General features: G+C 28.0%; 1 protein-coding gene across 1 annotated transcript; it reads left to right on the top strand.

The window, feature by feature from the left end:
- The first annotated feature begins 8,026 nt into the window (after positions 1–8,026).
- LOC124844994 (transmembrane 9 superfamily member 3-like) lies at positions 8,027–12,250 on the top strand. Its single transcript, XM_047322011.2, has 7 exons — positions 8,027–8,463; positions 8,557–8,597; positions 9,128–9,710; positions 10,215–10,352; positions 10,473–10,629; positions 10,736–11,220; positions 11,739–12,250. Exons 1-7 carry the CDS (start codon positions 8,303–8,305, stop codon positions 11,956–11,958), a joined length of 1,785 nt encoding a protein of 594 aa, XP_047177967.1. The 5' UTR covers positions 8,027–8,302; the 3' UTR covers positions 11,959–12,250.
- The last annotated feature ends 5,822 nt before the right edge of the window (positions 12,251–18,072 follow it).

The following is an 18,072-nucleotide window of genomic DNA, read 5'->3' as shown; positions in this document are numbered from 1 at the left end:
TTGCATGCAAAAGGCATATTTGAATTTGTGTTTGTGCAGCCTGTACACCTGTCCCACTGCTCTACTCATGTGTATACTTTTTTATTTTCTTAATAAGTTTATTCACTTTCTTCTCCTAATTATTTTTTTTAAGATTTACTTCTTATTTAAAAAATTGTAAATTTTTATTTCTTATCTGAATTTTAACACTTTTGTGATGCAATAAAGGTTTTTGTAATTTTTTAACGGATGATTTTACAGATAATAATAACGAATTCAACTGATACAAATTTAGTTATAATAGACTATAATTCAATTTTAATAACATAATTCGATTTTGATAATATATTTAGAAATAAATTTTAAGTTTAATTTAAATTTATAAAACTGATATGTGAATTGAGATTTGTATATATATTTTAAATTAATTTTTATTTTTAATTGGTAGAGGATTTTTTTTACAGATATTGTTTGTACAAAAGTGAATGGTAAAAAATATGGGTGAAGAAAAGTATTTATATATTTAATGCTCAAATTGAAATTTTTTATTAAATTGGAAAAAAGGTACATGAGAATTGAATTACATGTTTAAATGTTTCTGGTTTAATATGTGATTTTTGTTGTGAATTTGGTGATCACCATGGTTTTAATTTGAATTACAGTTATTTATTGACATTCTAAAAGCACGATAACGATGAGGAAAAATCTTTCTGAATGATTTTTTCTAGCTTCAACTTTCGGATTTGATCAAAGTAATAAAATATTTAAATTCATAGTGTTTTCTACTTTCGGATGGAATTAATTAATTTATAGTCACGGTAACACTCTGTTGAATGAAATATTTTAAAATACTGAAAACGTAAGTTTAATCTATATTATTACTTCATTCAATGTTTAATTTTCTGGTATATTTTAGTTTTTCATTCTTGAAAAACTATACTTCTTATATTAAGGTGACTCGAGTTTTACAATCAAATTAGTTTACAAGTATTATATAAATAATTATTATAAAAATATATATATTTAGTAGGAAAAATACATACACATATAAAGATTGTTGTGTGGATTTAATATACATGCATATCCATATATTTTATCATTAGTAAGATATTTTTAGCTTTGTGATTCGAGTTTTACAACCAAACTAATTTAAGTTATCACATATTTTCTCTTATGAAATTAATTAATTTATAGTTACAGAACACTTTGTTGAATGAAATATTTTAAAATATGGAAAACGTAAGTTTAATCTATATTATTACTTCATTCAACATTTAATTTTCTGCGACCTTGGTATATTTTAGTTTTTCATTCTTGAAAAACTATACTTCTTATAGTACGGTGACTCAAGTTTTACAATCAAATTAATTTACAATTATGTAAATAATTATTATAAATATATATTTATATATTTATTTAGTAGAGAAAATACATATACATATAAACATTGTTGTGTGAGTTTAATATACAAATATCCATATATTTTCTCATTAGTAAGATATTGTCTGCTTGTAATATCACTCAAAAGGTTTTTTATTAAAAGATATATTTTATGTGTATATAAATCTATATTTATATTTTATTTTATCTGATGTGAGACTTTATTTGTATCCAATGAGTATATGATAAAAATATATATACAGTCTGTTATTTTGAATTTAGACAATTTTAGACATAAGTTCTCTCACTCTGTGAAGCAATGTTTCAACATCTAAGATGATACTACATTACGACATTGTAGTACCAATTTTCAAAGGTATTGCACTACTTGTCTCTACGACACACATACACCATTACAACGTTTATGAATTCTTCTTTTCATTTATTGTACCTTCTTTGGTTTTTGTGTCATGATTTTGAAATCAACTAGTAAAGTATTTGGTTATCGTCTACTTGGTGTTATCGGTTGCATTTTAGTTTTCTATAAAATAACGGTAAGTTTACATTTATGCACTATAAAAGTAAAATGGTTATAGAAAATAATTTCTTTTATTTTTTTTAAATAAAAAATAAAATAATATATATATAAATTGTATGTGTCAAAATATCATTTTTCTTTAAAGATTCTTAGTATTATTAACATCAATGAAAATTTATACAACTAACCTTCAAAATAGTTTTAGTATTATGAGAAAAATTAATATAGACAAAATAATTATAAAAGTATTTTTTTTATTAAATTTTTATAACGTCTTAATTACAGTTATATATTAATATATGTAATTTTTTTTCTATAAATAATAAAGCTAATGATAAGGCTAACATCAGTGAAAAAAATGATACTAATATTTTTATTAATAATTACAATCCAATACATTGTTAACAAAAATAATTAGTATTTAGTATAGTAAAAAAAATTAGTATTTTTTTTAAATTGAAATGTACATTGTTATGTGGGCATTTTGTAAAAATAATAAAAAATGTTAGTAACATAATTTTCAAACAATTGTTACAAAAATTTAATAAACTATGCATAATAGTTTGATGATAGAAAACCAAAGACTTTCGTACTATCCATGATATTAATTTTTAATTTGTTGTTAATAAAAGGGTAACATTAGATTATTTATTATTTGTTGTGGTGATGAAAATAATTTAAAATAAAAATGCAATCAGCATCAATTTAATGCCGGCCAAAAATTATAATGGTCCAATAGTACTGTAGTATATAGAAAGTTGAAATAGTGTTACATAATACACATAATAATAAGGTCCAGTGGATACGACAAAAATGAAAACGTTTCCTAATTTTTTGTTCTCCTATGTTATTATTTCTTACATCTGCCACACATGTGTTCAACTTGGGTTTGGTCCAGTCCCTGAGACACTGCAGTTCATGTTTCAAACTTATAATTATTATAAGCGCATATCAAGGTGCAAATAAATAATGATTATTTAGTCTAAAAAACATTTAACTATATTAGTATTCTCATTTTTCAACTTTGTTAGTTCGAGTAGTATTCAATTTCTCTTCTTAAACATTGTAAATCAAAACGAAATTAGAAATTAGTCATGTTACACTCAAAGGACAAAAATTGTTAATGTAAACTTAGATAGAACCAATGTGGATTGACGACAAAATTAAATAATAAAAATTAAATTGAAAAAAAAACCGTATACTTAATCAAATGAATTTTTTAATGGAAAGTCAAATAAAATAAACATTTTATGAAAGACTTAAAACAATTTAAATTTGTTTCAAAGGATTAGATTGAGATTAATTGTCTAAGTTTGTGTTTTGTTAGTCCAAATGTTATATTAAGTTTTTGGTCCAATGACATGGTACAAGTAGAAAGATATTTCATGTTAAAATCACCTTATTGAGAGTTAATAATTAATGTATTAATAAATATATTTTTTTACCTTAAATTTTTATTTATGAATTTTGAAATGAGTTTATAATTAACATTGGTTTAATCACGGTCTAATTATAGTAATCATATTTTATTTTTAAGTTGATTAATATTAAGTTTAATGTATTCCAATTCATGACCCACAGATTTGTTTGGTGGTCGGTTCTGGTTAGATAATCTAAACTATATTTGATCATTTGTAATTGATTAGAGAGTTTTAGGATACGAAATTGATTAACTATACTAAATAAAAAGTTATTTATTTGATATACTTTGTTAAATATAAAAAATATAAAAAATATAAAAAATACACTTTCAAAAAAACATAAAATCTATCTCACTTTTTGCTTATAGGGAATCCACGTAGGCAGTTAAATGTCATCTCAACACTATTGTGCACACCTGCACTGTCTATCGTTAACAATTTAAACGACGTTTGCAAAAAGGATCAAATTGAACAGATTTTACATTCTTTAGGACAACATTGAACAAAAAAAAACAAGAACCAAATCGAACGCACTTGACGAAAATAGAGACCATCATATGTATTAAGCCTTCAAACAAACTCTTCAGAACACTTGACATAATTTCTTAAACAAGTTTTCCAAAACAAAATATAAAATGTTTTCTGAAACAATATTTTCATAATAATATACCAAAGCAACATTTCCAAATCATGTTATGATATAAAATGAACTTTCCACCAAACTCAACTATTATTCTTATCTTTTTCTTCTCACTGAACACAATGGAAAATAAGAATGCAATAAAAAAAATCTCACAAAAAGAGAACACACTTATCACAATAATTATAATTAGAGATTAGAGATTAAGGATAAGAAAAATATTTATGTCTATAGATATATGTGGATAATAGTTGGTATATACAAATATTTATTATTAGTATATAATTGATAATAAATATTTTAATACTGATTTATATATAAGATTATATTATTCATATATGAAAGTATAGTTATACATAAAAAATTAAAATTAAAATATAATTTATATTTTATTAATTAAAATTTAATTTATATTTTATTAGATTAGATTTAATTAAAATTTTAAATTTAATTTACATTTTATTTTATATTTTTTTAAATCTTGTTTAGATTTTATTTTTAAAAAGTATAAAATATGTTTTTTAAATATATATATATATATATATATATATATATATATATATATATAGGTTTTAAAAAAATTATAACTCATTTTAAATAGATATCCGACATGATTAAATTTTTTTTACAAGTCAAATAATGAATAATTTCTGAACCAACCGTTATCATCCTTAATTATAACAAAGAAAAAAATGATGCAACAAAAATATTTTTAAAATGTGTTTAGATTAAATAAATATTTTTTAAAAAATAATGAAAATGTAATGTTTGAATTGTTCTCTCTACAATGTGAATTACTAAAATGTCAGCATAAAAATCCTATCTTAATTACAAATTGATCGTTAAAAATATCTTCACAGATATCTTTTAGGATTTAAAATATATTTAAATTAAGTGTAATTTTAATATATATATATATATATAACATCCATATAAGATCATTACACTTCATTAATTTTCTATACGAGTTACAAAGTAATGTCAACAAACTTCTCCAATTACATCATTTTTATCTTGCGTGAAATAAATAACATTATACATTTATATCCTTCTTAATTATCAACAACATTGACCTAAACCCTCCTGCCACGAAAAAACACTTGACAATGAAATTAGAAGAGTCAAAAACTATTTTTCATCACTCAGAAGATTTACCACTCTTAGTCACCAAATTAATAAATTGTTATTAAACTGATTATTGTGATACTTCAATTTAAGAAAAACAATTGCTTCCATAAAAAGAAAATTTTTGAAACACTAATTATGATCAATTGGTTATTAAAAGTGTTTAGGGAGCTAGTGTCTATAACATGTTACTTTAATTTTTCTCACGTGTGATGTTGTTCCAAAGTCAATGTTACAGGCTTTTAGAGATTCTCACGAGACTAGAAGAATATGAACAATGCTAAACCAATACAAAGACAGAATCGTTATTCAGACAACTTATTGTCATCATCTATTGATTTATTTGTAAATTGCCAATTGTTGAAATCTCCAATAATGAATTTGACCAATTTGATCCATCGATGATTTTGATATTAAATTTTAATAAATAGGAATTTCTAAAATTTAAGAACTGATATAATTATTCCAATACACTTAAAGTTATTTGTTTTTAAGTTATTAATATGATTTTCAATTCAAGGAAGTGTATTTTATTAATAAAAATCTTTTGATTTCAATTACAAAACATGAATTTGAGTAGTAACGACAAGTATAAACAAATATATTTCGTTATAGATTATTATAGCTGTGAAAAATAACCACATTTACGAGTGATTTAACATAACATTATTACAAAAAACACGATCATAAATGTGTCATCAAGAGTTCGAGAAAGCAAAAATGAAAATTAATGTTAAACTGAAAATGAAAAGGAACGAGACAAAATACACATTTTTTTTGGAACTTTATAGCAATGCATACAATAATGTTAATAATTGGATATTCCCTTTTTATATATTTATTAGTATTATCTGGGAGAAATGAAAAATATAATAATTTTTTATTGAGATAAAATGGTTATATGTTTTATTATTTTATTTTTAATTTTTAATTTTTCTCTTTAACTGACACGATAATTGAAACCGATGAAAAAAATTGATGGAAGTAAAATATTTTTTCTACTTACAATAAACTTAAATTATCCAACAACTTGATGTTCTTCAAATATATTTTTTCTAGGGTTTTGAGAGAGAAACAACATTTTTTTACTTTTACATTTTGATTCAGCTACTTTTCTTATGAATTATTTAATTGTTTTAACCATTTTTATGACTCAACTTATAGTACTAGAAAACTCGTAAATTCCTCTACAATACAAAGAACACTGAAATCAATCAAAATTATCAAAACAATCAATTTTTAAATGACTAAAAAAATTACGAACTAAATTAACGTATTGACGTAAATACCGATATATGCTCATGTATTCATGACATATTATCACGTTAAACCAGTTCACAAGAATATCAACATGGCTTTCTAATCATTTTTTATTTATTTCTGACTAGATAACAAAATTAGTCAATTAATTTTATTTAAGTTCGATTCAATTTTGGTAGGTAAAAAATAGATTAAGCATGCTACTTAATAAGGGATTGAATTTTACAATCCGATCCACTAAACTGTTGACCTGTCTGGTTGACAAGCTAGTTGAAATTTGTCAAATAAATTATTTGATTGTATTTGAATAATTTATCACTTATTTAAATATAACATCTTTTTGTATATTTGAAATTTTCATAATATATAAAAACATGTCATTTGTTTACACAATTATTCTATCATTATAATACTAAAAGATATATCAGTCTCATCATTATTTCTCTGACTAGTTTTCATAAATTATCTTTTCAAGGTTAGATGCAATATTAGAAGAACTTCTCTCCTTCACGCTTCCATCTTCATCAACATAATAATCTAAATTCATAAAACTCATACTTTTAAGTGGAAGTATAAATTATTGCTTCAATATTTTCTTGGCAATACATGACTTATATACTTATTAAAAATCTTTGAACCAATGCTTAAAATAGATTCAAATGCAACAGTAATAATTGGAATACTTAACAAGTTTTTAGTCATGACAGACAAATTTGGAGCAGACAGACATGTCCGATGTCTGGTTGAATTAGGGATAGTTCTTTATATTTATTTTTTTCAATGATATTGGAATGTTAATTTTAACAAGATGTGTTGTGTTAGACTTTCAAGTTGAAAATGTCATTTCAGTTTGTTTTTTTTATTGAATTGTTATACTAGTCCACTAAACTCACTCGTTTTTGCCACTTCTAAAAAGTTTAGATTCTCATTTTCCACATAAATATATTTATCTATCTATTTATCTCTTTATATATATGACTAGGTTATTTCCCAAAAAAAACTTGTTTCCTTGCATTGCAAAGGTAAACCAAACATATCATAAAACACAATTTCGTATTCCGACATAGAAAGAAGTCTTCTACCAAACGTTTTCTTAATTTTTCTAAACGCACTATGACATAATTGTTTACCGTTTTTAACAAAATTCCTTTTAGCATATAGAAAATAGCTAAAAACTAAAATAAAAAGAATCTTCCGCAATTTCCTTACAATTTTTCTTGTAATAATTAAAAATTTAAAAGTAAAAAACAAAATAGTGTACATGCATTCCATCTCTTTCTCACTCATCTTATTATATGCTTTTTTCTCTGCCGCATAAGCACTTATCTACACGCGGCTTCGGCAAAACGTGGATCCAAAATCAGATCTGGTTTGGTTCCAAATCACGTTTATGGTCGTGCCCCAAGAAGTTGACTACGAATCCCACTCCATCACTCACTTTCCCATTTCTATACCTAAACTTTCGCGGTAAAATTCAACGATAATAATAATAATAATAATAAAATAATATAACAACTTTAAATAAATAATTTTTTTTCTCCGGCTTCTGTTAATAATTAAAATCAATTGATAAAAGAGAAGTTTATAATTTAGTGTTATTAATTAATTAAAATGTAACAACTAAAAGTACTTGAAACATAGTGCCACCGAATTTGAGTGAGTGGGAAGCGAGTCAAAATATATCAGAAAAAGAAAGAGTGTACCAAACTGAGAAGAGAAACAATGGGTGGTTAAAGCAGCGTTTGATCGAAAATCAAAGAAGGAAAATAAAGAAAAAAGAAATAGAAGAAGGAATTGTGTGCGTGAGGTAAAACATCAAACGTTACAGTGTGGCGGTGAGTCTACGTCACTTCATACTCATTCGTTTTCCGTTTATTAGCACTCAAACGCACCTCTTCTCCTTCGTCTCTTCTCTTCTTCGTCGGTGGGGTTGGGTTTCGAGATCCAAACCTCTTCCCAATGAAGAACCTCTTCCCTTCCTCTTCCTCCTTCTTCTGCCTCCTCCTCACCGTCTTCGCCGCGTTCTCCGCCGTCAGATCTGACTCCTCAGATCACCGCTACAAACCAGGCGACATCGTCCCTCTCTACGCCAACAAAGTTGGCCCCTTCCACAACCCTAGGTACCTAGATCTCAAACCGTTTCATTGCATTTCCTCTCTTTTTTTTCCTCTTCTCTTTTAATTGTTTGTTTTTTTCGTTTTTCTTTTTCTCAGCGAAACCTACCGTTATTTCGACCTTCCTTTCTGTCCTCCAGGTTTGTTTCTCTCTCGTTTTTTTAACGCGTCATTCTTACGGGAGACCGTTTTTTTTTGCAGTCTAGATTTGAATTATAGACACCAGTTGACCTCGGGTTACACTGGCTCGAATTCGGGAGTGCTGGTTACTGTGACTGGAGTTTTCATTAAGTTGACTTGAACCTGAGACGTTTAATTTAAAAAAAAAAACTTATTTGAATTTTGGTTAAGCTTATTTGAATTCTGGTTAAGCTTATTTGAATTCATGACATGTGGTCAAGATGGCTCTAACTTGAGACCATTGGTTTAGATGTCTCAAATCTGAGACCATTAGTTAAGCTGGCTTGAATACGATACAATGGTAACTTGCTTAAGCTGATTCAAATTCATGAAATCTGGTTAGGATGACTCAAATTTGAGGACATCGGTTTAGATGACTCGAATTTTGTTGGATTGGAATAACTTTTGTTAGTTGATTCAATTGCTTGGTGGTGTATATTTTTTTTTTCTTTCATTTATTATTAATTTATGATTTGTGATTACTTACCAGTTGATTTGAAAGAAAAGAAGGAGGCGCTTGGGGAGGTGCTGAATGGGGACCGTTTGGTTAGCGCGCCATACGTTCTAGAATTTCAACGTGACAAGGAGTCGGTTTCTGTTTGCAATACTAAGCTTTCGAAAGAGGATGTGGCGAGGTTCAGATCCGCTGTCCGTAAGGACTACTACTTCCAGATGTACTATGACGACCTTCCGATTTGGGGGTTCATTGGGAAGGTGGACAAGGAGGGGAAGGACCCTAGTGACTATAGGTATTACCTGTATAAGCACATTCACTTTGATGTGTTCTACAACAAGGACAGGGTCATCGAGATCAATGTACGCACTGATCCCAATGCCCTCGTGGATCTCACGGAGGATGCTGAGGTGAATGCGGAGTTTCTGTATACCGTGAAGTGGAAGGAGACCAACACGCCCTTTGAGAAGAGGATGGATAAGTACTCACAGTCGTCATCGTTGCCTCATCATTTGGAAATCCACTGGTTCTCAATTATCAACTCATGTGTCACGGTGCTGCTCTTGACTGGGTTCCTCACCACCATTTTGATGAGGGTGCTCAAGAACGATTTTGTCAAGTACGTGATATTAGTTCTTTCTGTGTGTTGAGGTTTTAAATTGTAGTCACATTTTTGTCATGATATTTGTTATTGTATGAAACTCAAGACAAATTGTAGACAAATGGGACTACAATTGTGGTTCCAGTTTTTGTTGCAATTCTTGTTGCATGAAATCGCAGCTACAATTGCTGTCACAGTTTTGTCCGTCACGATGTTGATGGAAAGTGTGGACAAATTGTTAGTTCAGTTGCATTTGTTGATATTGTGGAGAATGCAACCCAAATTGCAGTCAGTTTTATTATGACGATGCTTAATATTGTGGGAAATTGTAGATGAATTTTCCACAATTGCTACTGCAATTTCGTTGCTATCCTTGACAACGTGAATAATTGTGGCTACAATTGTAGTTATGAAGACCTAAACAACTTTTACTTGGCTAGAATCGTGGTTATGAACCTTTTTTTAAATCCTTGTTTGTTTGGGATTAATTATGCATATTGCTTTTATTGGAATTGCGAATAGGTATGCACATGATGAGGAGACTGCAGAGGATCAGGAAGAGACTGGCTGGAAATATATCCACGGGGATGTGTTTAGGTTTCCCAAGTTTAAGTCTGTATTCGCAGCTGCGCTTGGATCAGGCACTCAGTTGTTTACCCTGTGAGTTTGCGCTGGCCTATTTTAATTTTGTCTATCTGGGAAGGTTGTTTTAGGAAAACTAAATTGTGATAATTTATTTATTATCTATCTGAACGAGTTGCAATTATGTGTGGTTTGCAGTACTGTGTTCATATTCATATTGGCACTTGTTGGTGTGTTTTATCCGTACAATCGAGGGGCGTTATTTACTGCACTCGTTGTCATATATGCACTTACTTCCGGGATTGCTGGGTATACCGCAACTTCATTCTATTGTCAGCTGGAAGGAACAAACTGGGTATTTGCTTACGATTTTTTTTTCTCTGCTATTAGGCACCATGTTCATAAAATTGCGTTTGTTTTCAGAGAATAATGGTTTTATTCTCTTGATTTTGTTCTGACAGGTTAGGAATCTGCTGTTGACTGGATGCCTTTTCTGTGGTCCTCTGTTTCTGACGTTCTGCTTTTTGAACACTGTTGCAATTGCTTACAAGGCTACTGCTGCCCTCCCGTTTGGGACAATTGTGGTTATAGTTCTCATATGGACACTTGTTACGTCTCCTTTGCTTGTATTGGGAGGGATTGCTGGGAAGAACAGCAAGGCTGAATTTCAAGCTCCTGTTCGCACAACTAAATATCCAAGGGAGATTCCACCTCTGCCATGGTATCGTGGATCAATTCCTCAGATGGCGATGGCAGGATTTTTGCCTTTTAGTGCCATATACATTGAACTTTACTATATATTTGCCAGTGTTTGGGGCCACAGAATTTATACCATCTACAGCATCCTGTTCATTGTCTTCATCATTCTCTTGATTGTTACTGCTTTCATTACTGTGGCATTGACATACTTCCAGCTTGCAGCTGAGGATCACGAGTGGTGGTGGAGGTATGAAATCATCGTTTATCACAATTTTCTTTCTTGTTTCTCATGGCTTGGGGTTTGTATTCTTTGTCGCTGGTTAGTGAATGAGATGTTAACTGATTTGAATTAGCTGCTAGAATCCTGTATGATGATCGATAATGGGTGAGCTTGTGCAAGCAATTTAATTAGGTGCTTATTAAGTAAATGCTTATCATACAAACTTATTTTGATTAATTTCACTTTTAGGGTGAAAGAGTTTATGAAATAAGCTAATTTATAAAGCTTAACTTTCCAAGACAGATATATTGGTAATATTGTTTTTGACAACTTTCTTCAAACTTTTGGACTTCATTTCTGAATTGGCTAATTCTTTATCCATCCATGGTTTTATGTGCGTTTCTTTATATATTTATGTTGATGCTACTATTCTTTATTGGAAAAAAAAAGGATTATGAGTAGTGTAGTTTGTTGACTATTTTATTATTTCCTCTTATTTTGAGGATTTAAGTCGCTTGACCTCTGTGTCGTTATTTTCCTTGCAGATCATTCCTATGTGGTGGTTCAACTGGGTTATTTATCTATGCCTACTGTCTGTATTACTACTACGCACGCTCCGACATGTCTGGATTCATGCAGACCTCATTTTTTTTCGGATACATGGCCTGCATATGCTATGGTTTCTTCTTGATGCTGGGAACTGTAGGATTCCGTGCTGCATTGCTCTTTGTCCGCCACATTTATCGATCCATCAAGTGTGAGTAGGCATTTTGTCCTCTCGAGTCCACTAGAGCTATTGTCTTCATTTCATAGGGCATTCTGTAGAAAATTATAGTAATTTTGCAGTTCTTTTGTGTACTATAAGGGAAGCTGGGTTGGGGGTGGGTTTCTAGCTTCCAGAGCAACTTGTTAGATGGCAAAGGGTGCTTTTGGGGATAACGTCTGTGTACTACCGTATCTTTAACCAAACTATTGCAATACTTTTTGGTCCTTTTAAACGAACGTTCTTCAAAATTTAAGTTTTCGATAGAGATTATGGTAAATCCATATTGTAACACGTTTGGGACTTCTCTACATGAAAAGATTTAGAAATCTTATCAGAATTATGTCAGTACCAATTCTTACAGAAAATGCTTCTCATTCAATCATGAAATTCATCAAACCTTATTCCCATAAACAGGTTCAGACTAAATAAATAATCTTTATCTGGTGAGAAGAGATAGCAAAACAAAATATTAGATTACTATTTCGGGAAAGAAATAAGAGGGAATGTGCCAAGAGCAAAAGATGCAAGCCCAACGTGATTTCAACGAGAAATAGCAATTTTAATTTAGAAGTTTAAAATTATGGTTTGGCAAAAGGGTAAAAGTATAACTTGTGTCTGAACCTGAAAAGCTACACGTGCTCTGCATGGCATAGTAAAAGTTGACCCTTCCTTGATCATGGAATACGGTTGTTTATCATTTTTTTTCTTGCTTGCATGCAGATCCTGCATTCCAAGAGAAATCATTCTTGTCATATGTCTTTTTTTTTTTATTCATTTCGCGGTTCTAGACATCATAACTTTTTGTTTTATCCTCATTGTTAATAAAAACTTATAAGTACTAAACAAAACCAGACATTAATAAATAGACTATATGGAAAATATTTATTTTATGAAAATTAAATTGCACCCTTGTAAAAGACAGAGAAGTAAATACAATGTTTTTTATATTTTAGAAAATAAATATAAATATTTGATCACTTATAAGTTTAAGAATTGGGGCATCCTAACTCCTCATTCTTTAATTTTATTATTAGTTACTGCTCATAAAAAATAATATAGAAGTTTGGTTTACCAATAAATAAGGATGAAACAAAAATATTAGTTATTTTATTTTACAAATGCACTAAGACAAATGGTTTTTTTCTTCTGCAGTGGCACGTTGCACTTTAAAATTATCCAAGTAGCACACTGTGCCATTTATTAGGTTAGCATGTTTTGGACGTAGGTGAGAATTCGGTCCAAGAATCCGAATTAAAAATATTGAATTGGTTAATAGTTGGAATCTGGTTTTCAGGGAACCGTTTTGGGTTTGTTTTTTGTTTTTGAAATTAAAAGAAAATTTGGAGGAGTATGTTTATAAGATGAAATAGTATTTATATTCATTGTTAGAATTTGTAAATGTATTTTATTTAGGTAAAGTGTATGATTTGTTGATTTAAAAAATGAACTTGATTTATAAGATAAATGTGTATTTTTAAAATTATTTTTTTATTCGAATAAATTCAGGTAAAAAGAAGAAGTAAGAATTGATTTAATTGTAATTTTGCTCGTGAGAAAAGTTAGTAAAAATTATTAAAAGATTCGTGGGCAAAAGATTACAGTCTTTGTTACTTTATAATTAATAATTTAGTTTTTTTTTGTAAAAATTTAAGTTAATAATAATGAAGTTAAACAAAAAATGTATATTTTAAAAAGAATAAATTATTTATTGAAATAAATAAGCTTAATAATATTTATGAAAGTAAATTTTATTTTATTTCTACTTTTGTTTTTAAGAAATGTTAGTAAACATTATTAATAGATGTGTAGGTAAACAAATAAAGTAATTTTTTTTTTCAAAAATTAATTGTTAAAAATTAATGAATGTTTAATTATTAAAAATAACATGTTATGAAACATTTGAATATTAATTATTTGCATAATTTTTTTATAAAGTTAATTATCAAAGCTAATTAAATTAAAAAGATATAAGTGAATCAAACTTTTATTTACTAAATGAAAGAAACTACACAAGTTGAAGACAAATAATTATGGGATTCGATCTTTAGTGTCAGGTTGTAAGATAATGATTTCTTGTGTGTCCTAGTGTTTGATAGTATGAATACTTCTTTGGTTGTCCTTCTTCTTTTTTGATATCCATTTATGTCCTAATTCTAGATTATTTTGGTTGATCCTCTTTCCGTTCCTTCTTGTGGTTGGATTTGGTCAAATTTGTGGGTCTTGGTATGTGGCTAATAATCTTCATGTCATAGCTTTCCAAACATATTCTTGTACACTTTGATGACCACATCCAATCCATAGTGTGAATTGAAATAGACATTGAAACATGAGTGAATATGCATAATCTTATAGTGCGAAAGCCTGCATATGTTTTCTCTAAAAAAAGGTTAAAAGGATTCATGTTTGACCTAGTTTCTAATGCATAAATTGGAAGAAAACAATTGCATGTAGTCCTTTGGTCAACCTTTGATTGCAAATATGTCTTTAATCTTTTAGATTTTCTTTTTGTTAGAGGGTAACGAAGTCTAAAGTTGGGTGAGTTGATAAGTGTCTAATATGAGTTAATTTTGAGATTAATTTTACATTTATCTTGCTTTGATTTTATTACATTTCTGAATAAATCACCACGGTTTAGGTTGTTTTGTAGTTCTTGATATCAACATATAGTCAAAGTGGAAAAATAAAGGAAATAGATGGAATTCAATCAATTTTGGACAATGTGCAGCTGAGCAGCAAAGTCGAGCCTTGATGCGCACAAGAAAACCTTCATGAGGAGGAAACCTTAAGCACTGAACCCAAGGGTAAGCAATGAAAACTACTTCTTAAAAAAGTTATCTCAAGGGTTGTAGTACCGAGGCTTAAGCCACATAAGCAAACCCACCATAGAAGAAAACCTCTGGAGCTGGACCCATAAGTGCATTGTTGAGCCATGCCTTGGTCAGTTTATAAAAATATAGTTGTACCCCTATTTTGACAAACTTTTTGGAGAAGTTCTTTTGAGAGATTTTAGAGAGCTTCTTAGACACTTACCTATGTACTTAGTGAACATTATTATAGGTCATAAGAGAGGATGATTCTTTAATATTTTGTATTGTTCTCATCTATTTTGAGGAGCTAAATATCTCTAAGTATTGAAACAATGATGTAACCCTTTGAAACTCTCTTGTAGTAGTGTGTTTTATCTATCAAAGCATGTTTTTATTACATGCTTATGAATTAGTTTATATATTGTTGGATGAACTGATCACTAATCTTATTTCACTAGCTTGCGATTGAGTGTGAACTAGTTCCAAGTTATGGTCTAACTAATTCTCCTTTTGCTTTTAGATAATAGAAATATATATAAGGCTTTAGTTGGTTATAGAACCCTAGTCTTAATGCAAGTGATCCATTGAAGCAGTTACTGATGAATTATACTAAAGTTTGATGATCTTAAGCTCTAGGTGCCATAAATGAATCTAGAGTTACATTCAAAAAGAACTTTCAGGACATGATTAATTGCATCTTTATAAATAAAATTTTAATCATTACAAAAGAGGTACAAAGTGGTCAAATATAGCTTCAAGATGTTTTTATTACTTGCAGTCAACCTTTTTAATCAGAAATATTTTTTTAGCTTATTACTCTTTGAAATCAATTTTATATCCCAGCATCAAATCTGTTTTCATACTTCTCATGCATCTTTTTACCGTTTCTTTCAAGTCAAATTAGGTTAAAACCTTGCTTGTCCTACAAAATCTTTCTGGACACGACATTTGTTGTACTACAAACTATCTAATATACTTGTTGGAAGAATTATTGCTTTGGTACATCAATAGTAAGCTTCAATGATTTGACGAATACGTTGAGAAATAATGAATGATCCCAACCTGTTGTGATATTGTGAAATTAGTTGTGCCACACATGTGTGAGTCCCTTCAAATTTCTTGATCTCCTAGACTTTATCTCTGGTTTGAAGGATTGCTTGACATTTTTATGAGTGTTGCTAGTGGACACATTAGACCTTAATCTTGTGGTGTTGGAATGTGTGATTCAATATTTATAATGATTAGTGACGTGAAAAGTGTTAAGGGTGTCTATAACTTGTTTCTTGGTTTAAAACTTCATTATCTAGAATAACGTATAAGTGTGTGTTCTAATGACTTATTTTGGAATAAATGGTGGTGGTATGCATGAGAAAACTCATTATTTAGATGATCTGACAAATTGTTGATGAATGAAAATGTTAAGATGAGATTTTATTGTTAATTATTTCTTAACCATACTATTAATTATTCTATAGTCATATTAATTCATTTGTAAATTTTAATTCAAACCAATTCTGTTAAATCAATTCAAATTAATAATTATTTTTTAAACAACAAATTTTTACTCAATTATTTATTCCTTTACTTTTAAGCTATAATTTTAATAACCTAAACATTGAATTTAATGTTCTAATCTTAAATAAAATGCACTAATAATAAATTCCTACTTTATAAACTTCAACCACAAAATAATATTAAACTTAGATTATTTAACCATATAATTATACATTTTTCAAATTACAAAAATATTACTAAATTACTTATACTTATATATTTTCCATTTCTTAATTTTTTTTTTCATTCTCAAAAACATAAAATAATACATTTAAAACTTTATTCTACAAAATCCAACCATAAATATAACTATTATTCCATCTCATATAATTTTTTTTCTAAAATTTTTCGTACTATTTATTTTTATAAAATAAAAAAAAATCAGATTATCCGAAAGCCGAATTCCAACGAAAACGGACTATATTAGGACGTGAAAATTCGGCTTCCGGATACCGAATTCTGACATACACCAAAAGTGTGCTACGTATGTAATTGAAAAGCACAAATATGCTATCTCTGTAAATAAAGGTTGGAAGAGTAAAAAATATTTTCTAAGTGTTTGAAGGACTCTAATTTAATATTATTTTCTTTTTCCGTAAACTTTAATTCCGAATGATTTTCCGTGAACAATTAATTTTGAGAGATAAGATAATGTTGGTAAAAATATAGTATTTTTCAAAAGCAGATGTGTTAAGAGTTTAATATAACTATAGTGTATAATTAAAATACAGGGAAGATATTCAATACGTTTTTATTCATTAATTATTGGTGAAAGAATGGACAACACTGTTAAATTGCATTTAATGAAACAAACAATCACATTGATTTTATTGAAGACTTTCTTCCAATTGGCCGATTGAACCAAACTCAGTTTAATTAGGATTTCAAGAATAAATGGAATGAAGAAGATTCTTAATACTTCAATAAAATCCTTAAATAATGATAATTTTAATAACGAAAAATAATTAATTATTATAATAACTAATTTATTATATAGTAAATTATTATAATAACTAATTTATTATATAGTAACGAAAAATAAGGACTAAAACATATTTAATCCTAAATTGATTATTAACATTAATTAGTTAAGAAATTAGTTTCTAAATTATTATTTAATTAAAACAAATTTAAAAATTAATTTTTTTTGTAGTTATTGTTAATGATCAATTGAAAGATCAATTCATAAATTAATTATAATTTTTTTATTTATAATAAAAACTATTTTAACTATTAATAATTTTTAATTTATAAATTAGTATCTAAATTATTCATAATTAATTAATTTTTTGTTACTAAAATTGATCATTATTTAATTTTTTTTATAGCGTCTTTTCTTAATTTCTGCATAAATTTAAGAGGTGTAATTAATAATTCAAATAAGTTATACTAGAAATCATCAAACATAAGTTAATTTTAATTTATATAAAATTTCTTTTTTAATTTTTTTTCTCTTCTAAAAGCGTACATGTAGAATTTTGTTCAAGCAAACTTTTGATTAGAATAAATAATAATGATATAAATAATAGTATATATATCTATCATTAAAATTTGTTGGTACAAGTAAATTCATATACCTCAATTCTTTTATCTATAGGTTTAAATTTTGATATTAGGTTTAGAGATAGTTCATTATTGTTAAAGGAATTTGATATTTGATATATTTAAGTGTTTATATATATAAAAAAATATAAGTTTCCAACCCCACATGATGTCCCAAATCCAAATGGATTTCATAACATTGAGTTTTCT

Source organism: Vigna umbellata, chromosome 4 (assembly GCF_029865625.1).
Source record: "Vigna umbellata cultivar VRB3 chromosome 4, Vumbellata_1.0, whole genome shotgun sequence".
In the NCBI taxonomy this organism is placed as follows: Eukaryota; Viridiplantae; Streptophyta; class Magnoliopsida; order Fabales; family Fabaceae; genus Vigna; species Vigna umbellata.
Note: the sequence above shows the minus strand (reverse complement) of the source record. Positions and strands in the feature narration are given on the sequence as shown.